Source organism: Corapipo altera, unplaced genomic scaffold (genome assembly GCF_003945725.1).
Source record: "Corapipo altera isolate COAL_440 unplaced genomic scaffold, ASM394572v1 0, whole genome shotgun sequence".
Classification (NCBI taxonomy): domain Eukaryota; kingdom Metazoa; phylum Chordata; class Aves; order Passeriformes; family Pipridae; genus Corapipo; species Corapipo altera.
The window spans coordinates 70313967-70327738 of record NW_020884872.1 but is presented as its reverse complement, the minus strand read 5'-3'; the positions used below and the strand labels follow the sequence as shown (position 1 = coordinate 70327738).

The window sequence follows — 13772 nt, the reverse complement described above, 5'->3', positions numbered from 1 at the left end:
GGCATCCATAGCCAGTCTCATTTAACCCAGCACACTGCCATCCCAGGAAATACCACGTTATGTCAGAGTCATTTCCAGCCTGTAAGCAGCAAGGGAAATACCCAGAGAGAAGGAAAAAGACAACCAGGGTGTAACTCTTCATGATAGCAGCCAATTGTAGTTTTACTCTCCTTGTCTTGTTCCCTGTCAGTAACAGATTCATATAACTTTTCTTAGTGATTTTTTTCTTTTTCTATAAGAGTGGCTCACTTTAGCAGTATCCCTATCCTGATGCCTGAAATTCACTGTTTTACAGTAACATTAGCCAGTCTTCTGTTCAGGCATCTGTTTTGGGGTCCTTGCTGGTACCGACGCAGCTGTTTCACCAGAACCATACACTGACGCCACAGCAGATTCAACTCCAGTTCCAGCAGAGAGGGCTCTCCCATGCTGGTTCCTGCTCCCTAGGAGGATAGGAGAGCTGCAGAGCCTTAGGCTGCATGGATTTTGCCTTCTGCTATGCCTGTTCCAGTAGAGCCAGGCCCAAAGGTCCATCTCCTCACTAAGAAGAGATTCAGTTCTTCCTCACCCCTTCGGTCGTTGGCCTCATTTGTCTTAGTCTGAGACTTACAGTAGGATTCATTCCTTCGCATTAGAGGTATTTTATATTTACTATCAGGCAAATTTCATGGGCAATGGCCCTATTTTCTGCCTCCAATGGCATTGTTGAGTGTGTGGGGAACATGCCATGCAAGCACACTTTCTCTGCTTTCCTCTTCCCTCCATTTTGCAGCTGCATCAGAGTTTGATTTGTGAATAGTTTTGTGTTTCAGGTTACAGGAAGTATTTCAGATGGACTTTCTTTTGGTTAGAGCATGTTATTTCATTGCCCAGTCCTTCCTATGTGCTGGGTAATCTCATCAGAGAGAATGGAGAGAGATGGGGTTCATTACAGCTCCAATTTAAAGCTTGAGGAACTTTGAATTCTACTGAAGGCATAGCTGCAAGCATAACCCCTCCTGCTCTGGGATCACTTTACATGCCAAAGAAAATAAAAAAGCAAAAGACATTCCAGCTAATGACCATATAAAACACAAATTGTGCCATTCCATTTTCAGTATGAGGCAGGTGGGAAAGCTTTCTATGTGCTGCCACTGAGGTGCTAAGCTCACTGGTTCACTCTCTTTCTGTAAGGAGCAGAGAGCTTCAAAGTGACACAGAGTTCCTCACAGTACTCCAGAAAACATCAAGATCAGAACAGGATCCCAGTAGTGTTTATCTGTCTGGACATACTGAGCAAATCTGGATATTGGTGTCCAGGAAGTGTGGAAGCAGAGCTCTAAACAGGGTGAAAAATAGCTATGTGGGAAAGGAAATGGTTAGTTCGGGTGCCCAAACTACCTTGCATGGGTGCACTCAACATGAACTGTGGGGGCAGCAGTGGTAATTTGGACAAATTGTTGCTATCCTGGAAAAAATGAGCACAGTCTGACACCATCGTAGAAAGAGCCAGAAAAACATGCAGGGTGCCAGATACTGAGCAAATATATGGTCATAGGATAAATATGGTTTTGAAGCATGCAGCAGGGAGACAGCTGCTTCCAATCCTCCCGTTTACAATGCTACACAGGTCTGTGCATGGCATGTGCATTTTGAAAGGCAAAGAAAGGATAACTATGCAGACAGTTTGTTCAAAAGTTAATGATCTTTCTAAATCAGCTATGAGTCTAAATCAGAAAGAAGCTCTAGAAACCCGTCTCTCCTTCGCTAGTATTCTGAATGTTGTGGTCGTGATGATTTTAATCACTTCTTACCTGTTGGATCTTTATAAGTGAGCAAATTTGCTCTCTAAATGTTGTCTGGCTGATCTTGTCCAACTTACATCAGGTCTTCAGCGTCTGGCTTTGTTGCAACTGTTCTTTAGCAAAGCAAAAGGCTGAGAACAGAGCGTTTGTGACACGGCTTTCCTTGCATCCTGGGAACAATATAGGTGAGGAACCAGATGAGGAAATGGACTGATTATCCTTGACTTGATGGAACTGTTGGAAAACAATTGTAGACATGGTGGTGAATTCTGAGACATAATCACTGGGTTAGTTCACTGGAGTAAAAATGTCACATTTTCTGATTTCCTTCAGTATCAGCCTTTCACTTGTGCTCTCTGATTCCATTAAGCACACAAGAGAGTGGTTTGAGTATAAAAGTATTTTAAGCAAGTGTGCATTAATGGATTTGAGTAGTCCTTACTGGAGGTGGTGCAAAAGACAGGTTTATGGGGTGACCACCTTCTAACAGCTGGAAAATGGGATGTGTGAGATGCAATCCCTCTCTTAGTCAAGTCATCAATCATACTCCTTGCATAATATGTGCACAGGGTGCTCCTCAAGAGCCCAGGCAGCTTCTGCCTTCACTGGAAGTGGGAACTTACCCAAGACTGTGTCTTGAGAGAAGAAAATAAGAAAAATCTTATATCCCAGTTGAAAGGCTTTGTGTCAAGTGATTGTCTCACATGCTGTTTCTTATATCTAAGGCCAAGTAAAATCCCCAAGTGGATCCAAGACTGTGCTGGTCACGAGGGAACAATCAGTCACCTTACAGGTCCACAGAATTCCGCGTTTTATTTATTATTAATGTTATAGTTATTGTTGTTGTTATTTTTCAATTCCAGTTTTGCATGGGCTTTTGCATACTCTGACAGTGCCTATATTGAAACAAATGCATGTGTATATGTGTGTGTGAGAGAGCGGGACAGGGAGAATCAGCAGCAAGAACTTGTTGCTGGCTGAGATTCATGGAAGTCCCAGAGTCAGTGAGAACCACCGTGCTCAGTGATGTACAAACAGGTCCAATTCCACTGTTGGGTCCAGAGGAGTTCAGAGTCTGACTGCATGGTCTTCTCCCCATAGCCCTCAACACAGCGAGATGGAAGAAACTACTGAGCGAGAAGGAGGAGCTGGAGAGGCGCTTCGAGGAGGAGGGGAAGCAGCTCCGCAGGCAGCAGCAGGAGGAGATGCAGGCACTGGAGCAGCGGCTGCAGGAGGAGTACAGTGCTAAGAGGGAGAGCCTGCAAGAGCAGCACAGGCTGCAGCTGGAGCAAGCCAAATTGCAGCATCAGGATCAGGTCAGTCTCCATCTGTGGCCTTTGAAGAGTAGTCTATGCCAGTACTGGGAGGGTTCAGGTAATGAAATATATATTGAAGATTCCAACAGGAAGGCACTGGTAATGAATTGATGACTGGAAAAATGTATTTATTACTATCTTTACTGCTGTTTCTCACTATTAGTTCTGCTTTTATTTCTGCAGAGTAGTCTATTACATTACTATGTCTTGTCTTCACATGCTTCCCTATGTTTTACAGTAAAAATATTAAGAGTATCTCTGCTGCCCACACATACTTGCTCCTCAACCCACCTATTTTAGGCAATTTATATGAAACCAAGGCTTAACAAGAACCTGCTCAACACAGGTAAGGCCAGCAGAACCATGCCCATTATTATTTTCAATGCTAGTTAAATGGCACTACAGTGAAGTGATAGCACCCATGCAACACATGCAGCATAAGCATCAAGCAAGTGATGCACTCCAGATCACCTGATTTCTGCTTCACCATCCAGTCTAATCTCTTGGAGTGTATGTCACAAGTGTTTCTCCTTGCTTTGCTTTCTATGTCTAGGTAGGAATACTCTCATAAGCAGCTACTTTTGTCTTATTTTTGAACGACTGTAGTGAACAACACTGTAACTCACCTATGGGAGCCTCTCATATAGTGGCAGAATATCCTGGCCTAGATTATGTCAATAATACCTTTACCCGGCCTTTTCTCATTTTGCCCCCAGTAAGCACTGGATGCAGTTCTGATTTTTCCAGCTGCAGCTCTTATCCCCTACCCAACTCCCCAGGTCATGAAGGCTTTTCTCACATGTGTATCTGTTGCACTCAGATGTGCTCTGTAATCTGTGCCTTTAGGCTTTAACGTGCCACAGCCCCCACTGCCACCCAGGCATCTGATGCAGCACAAGGGCCACTTGTCTGTGGAACATAAGCCCAGACAATAAGGCCCCCTATTTGCCAGCATTTTGCCCAGAGAAAAGGGCTAGCCTACTCTGAGCTCACGGGAGAGGAGAGATGCAGCACAGCAGAGATGGTAGCCTGCAGTCTTTAAGGTCAACAATACTGCCTGTATTTGATGTACTGTAAGATACTTCTGGGATAGGATCTGTCCTTGCTGGCACTTGGGTCAGACAACCATGTCAGACAGACACACAGAGTGACTGCTGTCCTTGGTATCACTGTGCAATTTGGTTTGATTCTTCAGTGCAGGGGTGTGAAGGACTCCTGCCGGATTTTACCTTTTTTAATTGCTGGGCCTGCTAGTTGGTATTGGTTTGCAGGCTTGTAACATGAAACACAAAGGCTTGAAGAAACTGGGCTGTTTTGCCCCAGACAAACTACCCGTTTCTGTTACTACGTTGATATTCAAAGATGCATTAGAAGGTGCTATCAAATAGGTTTTCATGTCCTAAACCATATTTTTCAAAATATTCATCTGTGAATGGTTAGAACTTGCGCTCACCCATGTCTTTTGGTCCTCATTTTCATTTGTGCAAGTTGGTTTTCTTGCAAGGCCTTTACATTTTCTGCTTTTCTTTCTGATATGAAAGAGGGGTCATGTTCCCAAAAGCCTTGACAATTTTATCCTTTCACTGTGTCACTGTGTCACTGTGTCACTGTGTCAGTCTACCTTGTAGAAAATATGGGCTCTAGCTGCAAGGCTTGGCTCTCCTGGAACACCAGACATCAGCATTTGTGAAGGAGTTTGTTCTGAGAGTTAATTTTTTGCTGAGATAGTTTACAGCTTAGCTCTGCTACTCTTTGAAGTGTTTCTGCAAGCTCAGAGGACCACAGGAACAGATCTTGGTTCTTCTCCTCTCAAGCTAATCAGTGCAAGAAAGGGTGATACAAGTCATTGTAGAACTTGACTAGAAGTATGCTTATTTTTCTCATTTTCATCTACTGTCACTCTATACATCATCACACAGAAGAAGTGGAAATGCGTCTTTCCCTCTGTGGGTTTACTCCAGAGGGAGTTCCTTGATTTCTGAAGATAACACAAACATTCCTCTCCACTGCTTTGAAAATGCTGCTGTGACCCTAGTATATCAGTTTTACCCCATATTTTCAATTCATAATTCAGCTACTATGATGAGTTTTATCAGGTTTTCCCTTTGAATTCCTACTCCACCGTAAACCCATCCTGTGCTGAGTGCTCTTGGTTCAGAGGAGGCTGACAGGCCATGTTGGAAAGCTGCTCACCAATGTTTCTTGGCCAAGGAAATGTAACTCTTACGCTGTACATGAGAAAAACCTTGTCCTTGAGCTGTCCATCTGCATGGGGGGATTTGAATTTGCATTCATGAAGGTAATAACAATAACAAAATCCTTTTGGCCATGGATCTGCATGTATTTCTGTATTCATGCATCTAATTTGGAAGATAGTCATCCCACTTTCATGGTTTCCAGTCACAACTTAATCTTCCATGCTGTATTGCTGTAGTGACCACTTAGTTCACCACTGGATAGCTGTTGTTTCTTTGGATACACAGTTGTCAGGTTTGGGAGGTTCAGCTGTTTCTGAGGAGATAGCAGAGCATGAGAGCCAAACTCCTCATAAACTGATCATATATGCCAGTGCATTCTCATATCTCCTTGTAACTAAGGGCAAAATTGCAGAATAAAGGCTGTGATCTGGCTTGCCCACTGGAGCCTTCTCTTGATTTTACTTTATTAAGGCTTAAAAATCCCACCTGAGGTACCTTTTATAGCCAGAAATAAACATGACTTGTGTTAAGTGTGTTGATCATGCCTATAGAGTAATTTAGTGGCAAAACTGGAATTAGCATCCAAGAGATCTGCTTTCCAGTGCCAAGTTGACTATCTGCCATGAAAAATTGCAGACAGGAGGTCACGCTGAAAGATTAAAAAGAGTCATTTGGGATGTGGATATGAAACATGCAGAAGACGGAAAAATCCCTACAGATCATTTGGGACATATCTAATTGACTTTATAGATAAATAACCTGCTAAGGATGGTGGCAGTGAGAGGAGACCCCTTCACCTTCTGAAGGGGTTGGAGTTGAGCATAATCATTCCTATGGGGTGCTGCTCAGCTGAGAGGCAATTAAAGTATGAATAAAGACTTAAGTAAGGATGAGGTAAAGAACATGGCAATGCTCATGAGGTTTCAGCCTACAGACATCATATTCAGGGACAAGGTGCTCTGGAAAAAGTCAGGTGATAATTCTTCCTGTCCCATTAGTAGCTCATTGAGTCATCTACCCCCCCATCTTTCTTTGCTCTTTCATGCAATATATCAGCAGACTGAGTCCCAATTATTTTGCAAACAGTTCTTCACCACTGAGTCATCTCCCACATTACTATGAAAATTAGTTTGGATAATTTAAAATTCCATGTTAAATACCTAACTTTCATTCTAAGAGCATGCTTTCTCCAATGTGGTTGGAAATTTTGCTTCTGTTGGGTTACCTAACACATGTTTGACTGTTAAAAGCAGTGAAATAACATTTATTCCAGTGAAGGCAAACTCAGCTGCAGTAACTTTCTACCATCACTTAACATAACTGTGATCAAAAAAAGCTGGTTTGAGACAAGGCACTTTGGAATGAACAACCATTTCATTGTAAAAGTATAATAGTCCGATCCTCTGCCTCGCCAGATATTACAGATACTATTGTGTTAAATGTAAGGAATAAGACCACTGTGGTTACAAACCCCAGAAAAACAAATCAATACATTGTATTCAGAAACTGCTCTGGACCACTGACTTAACCTTGATCACCACTTTTCATTGTATTTTCTTTAATGATGTATATCAAGGGACCATCATTAGGGATCTCACTCTGCCTTTAGCCAATTCTACTAACAAACAGTATACTGAAGGAGTCACAAATCCACTGGGTGCACTGGAACACAGGCTGCCCACAGCCCTCTTCCAGTTGCTCCCATGATGGCTTCCTCGCTCCCATGATGGCCGTGGGTTGTATGGTCATTAATATAATTTAGATTAATGCAATGTTGATATTTCTGAACATTTAATAAATGCCATCTCCACCTAAGGACTTTTTGACCTTTTGTTTTCTTATGTACATATTTATCACCATTAAGCTAAAAGAACAAAAATACTATCGGCAGTGACTACACACTACCACTCAAGGCACCAACATGCCTGTTTTGTAATGAATAAAACTGGCTCAGGTGCTGGAAGTGTCATGCTCAGTAGATCCCTTTACTGTTTCCAGCTCACTGGAGCTCTCTAGCAGTGGCTTGTCAGTGTGCCACAGTGTGTCTAATCATGTGTCCATATCTCCACTCACTATTGTTGGAACAGGTGGAAGATATCACGGCTGTACATGAAGCTGCAATGTTACAGTTGGAAAATAACCACATAGTTGCCATTACAGTACTGCAGGATGAGAATGACTGCAAGATTCAAGGTAAGCCAGAGATGACTCAACAGCTACACAGCTATTCCAGAGCAAGAATTAATGCTGTAGTGACACTGTGTAAGCCTGGATTTTCTTCCTCCAGAGCAGATGATACAGAAAATTTGTGTTGGTCTAGTGCTTTCACATGGGATGGACCGCTAAGTTCATGCTAGGGCAGAGGGAGAGCTGTCTGCAGTGTGTACAGCATCTAACTTTGACCTGAGATTATCTGAGGGGGGTCTCTGGGTCAAAGATAAGACTCTCCATAGGTTGCTGAAAATAGAGTCCAAATTCCACCTCACTTCACACACATACTTTTCTCAAGAGGCTAATCCTTGGGTATTCGTGAGGCTAGAGCTCATTGGATATCTCTGAATTTAGGTGCTTAAATGCTCACATTGCTTCTAAAAACAAGATTCATCATTTTCAGCAGCAAACGTCTGGCCATGCTGAGTAGACCAAAGCCACACACTCATGCAAATCTGTACCTCAGCATTGTTATCTTTATTCTGTGTTACAGTTTTGACACAGGACTGATGCTGCAGACAGAGCTGTTTCCTCCCTTCCAGTTCAGTCTCTAAACACATGTCTTTGTGATTGCTTTAGCTGACATTTAACAGCTACCTGTACAATCTCCCTCTTTTTTTTTTCTTTTTTTTTTTTTCTTTTTTCTTCCTAACGGTCTACATTTTAAATAGCTCTAGTAGGTTTTCCCACATTTTCCAAACCAGACCATATTGCTTAGCTCTGTATTGTGTCAGTTAGAGACACAGTCCAGAGCATAACATGAACTGAGAACAGTCTATTCTCCTCTCCCATAGGCAGATAAGGTGTCTAGCACGCCATCTGTAAATTAACATATGCAATTTTGAAAATAATTAAGTAAAAAGCTGTTTCTTGCTTGAGGATATTCTTATCTGGCCGGTTTTGTTGGTATTTTTCGATGACAAAATTTAGTTGTGGTTTATCAAGGGTCTGGTGGTCAAAGTTTGTGCTCCCTGATCCTGGTGCGGGTATGAAATGCCCTCCTGTGCCTGGAAAAGGCATTGCAGCAGCTGCGGGATAGTGCGCTGTGCAATACACTGGAGCACTGGTATTATCGCTGCTGTTACTGTGGCAGGGGTTAGAGGGCAGAATCCCATGGGCTTGGAAGTGAAAACACTGCAAATAGAGTGTCTGTAGGCTAAAAAGGTAGGTGCTCCTACTGCATTGAATGACATTTTGGTGCCATTGCTTTAGAAATTAAACTTTATTTCTCTTTGTTTGTTAAACTTCTGGTTATTTGTAAGTCCAGGATGAGTTATTCTAGTGGAGAAACATTTAATCATGTTTTTTGTCTTCTCTGTCAGTCTCACTACTGGAATAAACCTCAAAGCTCATCTACCACAGCTTGAGGAGAAGCACTATCATTTGCATTTTTGCACCTGAGGTGGTGGCCCTCCTCTCTATCTGCCCAAAGAAATTGCAAGCCAAGATTTTAAATATATCTAATTTAAAAATCTTTGATCTGGGGATACTCACTCTGCATAGGTAAATGACCCATTGTCAGACTGATCCTTTTCAGTGTACCTGGGAGCTGGGACTTTTGAGCAGTTCTGAAACCACTGAATGACCATAATATGGTCACATGAAAAAAGAGGTATCTGCAACCAGTGAGAGATAAGGAAAACTGATCCTCAAAACAACTCACAGAGTATATTTCTAGCAATTTCCTACTCCACCTGCATGTCCTAAAACTGCATCCTGAATTGCCCTTGGCTCAAGATTTGTGTGCTCTCGGACCCTGGTTTGACAGGCTTCACTTAGTAATATCATGTCTGTGCAACTTCCCCAGAACTGAATACTGCTCACAAACTGGAAAAGGAACAACTAGAAGAGACTTTCGAAAAACTGCGGCTGTCACTCCAGGTTAGCAGTTTCTTTGTTTCCCACCCCTGTAATGATGTTGCAGAGCAGCTGATGGGGCAGCCCCAGTCCCTTTGTGTGCTGCCAGCACACCAGGCTCTTACTTCTTACCAGCTATAGCACCTCTTGTCCTCTACCTGTCCAAACTGGGATCTACTAGCAAACCCTCAGGATTTTTCCTCCCCCTTGCGTGGTTCAGGAGAGAGGGCAAACATAAAGGGACAAAAGGGCATCTGGATAAAACAAGGAATGTCCTTTTGACCCTGCTGACTGCTGGTAAATTTGAGCTCTTCCCTGTGTGGTGGGCTGGGCTCTGGCATCTGTGGTGGCTGCGAGCATCACCTTGTCTACATGGTGCTCTCCAGCAGGCACCCCCAGGGCTCAGAAACACTGACCTCTCCTTGGCTGGCCCCGTGCCTTTGCTTTAAACTCTTCCCTGCTGCCTGAAAGTGGGAAAGCCGGTCCCATGCTGTAGACGCATCTCCAGGCCCACTGGAGGGCAATGTGGCCCCTGATGCCAATTGCCCAAGGCTGGCTCTGCTGTGCAGCTATGCTGTGGCCAGCCAGGGTCAGCCCTGCACATCACATCTCCCACATCCCACTATTTAACATCAGGCTCTCAAGATGAAGAAATCCCAAGGAGTGGAGGGCAGAAGTATGACTGTGATACATGCTAAGTTTGGAATTCTTGTGTAAACAAGTAAAGATGCCAGAGCAAATAATGCAAGTCCTGTTTGATTTCACGGGCAGAGATGAATTACAATTTTAAACCCTCTAACTAGCACGTATTTTTGCACTGCTGCAACAGCCTGAGGTGTGTCAGCAGTTTTGCAATAAGCGCTGATGTAATTTTGCAGCCAAGAAATCACAACTGTGAAAGATAAGAACACAAATTTCACAGCAACTGTGGATTTTATGGGTGTTGTACAGACAAGGGTACAGATACACCTTTGATGGTAACAGGAATTTGATTGGTTACAATAACATGTTGTTCCAGTGTATAGCTCTGAGATGAAATGACAATCATTTAAAGTCCACACCACAAATTTATCATTCTTGCTACCGTGTTTGAAGCCTAGAAAGGTGAAGGAAGCAGGGGTGGGGTATCTACTGCCTCATTCAGACTTCAGGGACTGCACAATCATCCATATGATATAAATGCCAGCTCTCCTAAAGAAGAACACATTCATTCTCACCCAGCACAAGGTGATGGGATGATTTAGCATCGGCCACAGGTGTCACAAGGATTTTGTGATTCTCTGAGGCTTGTCAAACACTCCATTGTATGTTCAAGTGTCCTTACATTAAAAAATACCACTTTGCAGGGGTTTCTAAGCCTTGTTCAGCTTTCCTGGTAGTTTCACAATGCAGACTGACTTGTATGAAGGTCACTAAGACAGCTGGTGTATTAATCTATATATCTCCCCTCCAGGACCAGATAGACACCCTCACATTCCAGAATCAATCTCTTAAGGCCAAAGCAGACCGATTTGAAGAGGCTCTGAAGAAAAACACTGAGGAACAACTGAAGGTAGATGACAACTCTCACTATACAGTCATCAAGATACATATTTCTAAATATGACTCACATCACCCAATTCAATGAATAGCAATGGGATCCTCACCCCAGGAATGAGGTGGCAGGTCTCAACCGAGACTCCAAATATTGAGCTCTGGGGAAGAGTCAGAAGTCTTAGCCTTAGGTCCATCATTTTGTGATTTTGCTTCTTTTTCTTTATTCTTTCACCCAGCATTTGTAGCTCTGCTTCCAAAACATTTCATCAACTCTATCTAGTATATCCTTTCTGCTATCTATTCTTCTTTCCCTTTTTTGTCTCTTTCACTTTTTCCTCTTTATCTTTTCACATTTACATTTTTTTCTTTTTTTTTTTGTGCCTTCTGAAACAACTTCTTTGATATTCTTTCTATTCGCTCTTTTTTTTTTCTGGATTTGCAGGGGATAGCCCTGTCATATGAAATATTTATTCAACTGCTGCCTACTACATCCATGCTGTTTATTTACAGTGTGTAAGTAAACATATGCTGTAATTATTTATCTGAAATTAAATAACCCTGAAATGACCCTCCAAAAAGAGTTTTCTTTCACCTTGGGGCAATTCAGGGTGTTCATAGCACAACTTCATGGGCAGCTGTATCAACATGACAGAAAGGACACAATGAAAATAGTGGGGTGTGCAAGGGGCTCAGTGAATTTTCAGGTGACAGAACTCCTTAGAAAAGAAGCATAAATGTCTAAACAGGCTTGGCCATGGGAAACAGGTAGCATCAGTCCTTTTCTGCCTCCACTGCAGTATTTAATTTATGTGCAAGAACAAATTCTGCTGTGTCACAGTGTTGTTCCACCAGGCAGTTCACTGGAGTGAGTCACACTGGGAAAAATCCAGAGCAGTGAAAGTCAGGGACAGTATTTCATCAGTATAATTCAGAGCACAAATATTGCCCATGAGCTGAACACTAGTATCCCCTACATACCTACATCTGAAGTTCTTGAGCAGAGGGGGAACTTTTACCCACCAGATCTGACCTTTGCTAACAGGCACTATGATGCATTGGTGCAGGCAAGACAGAACACTGTAGTTTTCACCTCCACCCCACTTGTCCAGTTTCCTCAGTTTCATGTTTGTACTTTTCCCAAGGCAAAATCCCTGCAGAAGCATAAAACACCTCATGTGGTTGCCAAACTATGATTAGGAATGGGATTGCTAAACAAGCTGGCATCCCATCCTTCTCTCCATGAGGCTGGTCAGAAAAAGGATATTGTTGGCTATCCAGCCAAAGGGGTGTCGAGGGAGACAATATCATAGTGTTCTGGTGTGCTGCAGAAGACCAGAGGTCCAGGTGGTTTTCACACCACTGAGAATCCTAAACCAGTGTGTACACAAAGGAATTTTTCTCTTATAGCTGAAGATGCATTTATGGCTGACATATCCAAATCACTGACATATTTCTTAGATTGTGCGAGCTCCATATCTGCACTTAGAAAAAGATTTGAAGAGCTTAAAACATGTTCTTGAAATGAAGAACTTCCAGATTCACCAACAGGAGAAGATGATTATGGAGCTGGAAAAACAGGTGAGTTGTCATTGTCATTTTTCCTACAGAGGTAATAAAGTAAAAGTTTGGTTACAGCAGATGAACTTAGGAGAGGTAAGTAAACACAGGAGGTTGGGGCAAGACACAAAGATTTTCACATCATTGATCTGTTTTGGTTTTTTCAGTCAATACTTGCTCAGCCTATTAGGTTAGACAATGAGGTGACTGGTGTAGGAAGAATGGAGGAAGGGAAACTTTGTTGTAGCCCAGGGCCTGCATCATAAACAGGAGTCAGATAGCCATTTAGGGTTGGGGAGGGCACATGGGGAAGATTGAGCCATGGTGTTTCTTGCTGCTGCTCCTGAGGACATTTAGGGAGCTATGTATGAATTAGCAATATTTAGCAAGTAACCCCTAGCAAGGCTTACTCTTGGAAAGGTCTCTCCAACCCACCAGTAATGCTTTTCTGCAGCTTACACTGTTTTCTTATCCTTTACATGTGGGAATCCCTAACAAAGAACTCCCCAGTTCACTATCAATTACATTTTTTGTTGGAAAGGGGATCCATTTTGTGAATAACCTGCAGTGACAGTAAAAGTGCAGTATGGTGACAGGATGAGGCAATACCTCAGCTAGGAGCTGAGGCAGCTGGCTCAGCACAGCATTCAGCAAGATTTGCTTCCATTTACAGAGAAATTTGAGAACTCCGATGATTATTTTGCTGAACAGATGCTTGAGTAAGTAGATGTAGAGAAAAGTGCCTCTTTACAACTGAGGCTTGTTATCTGTGTTCCTTCCAATGCACTGCTCCTGGAGCTAAGCCAGCATCTGAAAACATGCTCTGTAGGGTTATACTAGGAAAAAAAGAGTCCCAAACAACAGCCTATAATAGTTCCTGGTCGTTCAACTGCTTTTGCTGATTAACCACATACAAGCACACAGTCCTATTCTTGCCCTTTATCACAGTAAAACACTGTGTCGACTGTGGTCCAAATGCACAACTGCTTTCTTTTTAAAGGTATACCTTTGTAAGTACCAGAACATCTACATGGCATCTCCAAATGCTCTGAAAGAAGAGATGCCTCATGAGGGAGCAAGAGGGTATTCAAATACAGGGTCAGGCTTGGCTCCTTGGTTGCTGAAAGGGAGACTGGAAATGAAGGTGGCATAGGTACTACTTATGAAAACTATTGAGGAAGCAGAGAGGGTGCCCATGACAGTGATTCTTCTCTCAGAGGCAGAAAACTGGGCCAGAATTCACATTCTGCTCTAACAAAATACGCTGGGTCAGGCCAGAATATCTGAGAATCAGGAGTATCCTTTGCAATTAC

At 42.8% G+C, this 13772-nt stretch overlaps 1 protein-coding gene across 7 annotated transcripts in view; it reads left to right on the top strand.

Moving 5' to 3' along the window:
• Positions 1-13772, top strand: part of MTUS2 (microtubule associated scaffold protein 2) — a 248111-nt gene that overhangs the window by 226089 nt on the left and 8250 nt on the right. For all 7 annotated transcript variants that reach the window (XM_027651676.1, XM_027651659.1, XM_027651651.1 and 4 more), the window contains 5 exons: positions 2886-3100; positions 7386-7491; positions 9317-9390; positions 10820-10918; positions 12361-12480. In XM_027651676.1, coding sequence (XP_027507477.1) covers positions 2886-3100; positions 7386-7491; positions 9317-9390; positions 10820-10918; positions 12361-12480 — 614 coding nt within the window. The remainder of the gene's footprint in view (positions 1-2885; positions 3101-7385; positions 7492-9316; positions 9391-10819; positions 10919-12360; positions 12481-13772) is intronic.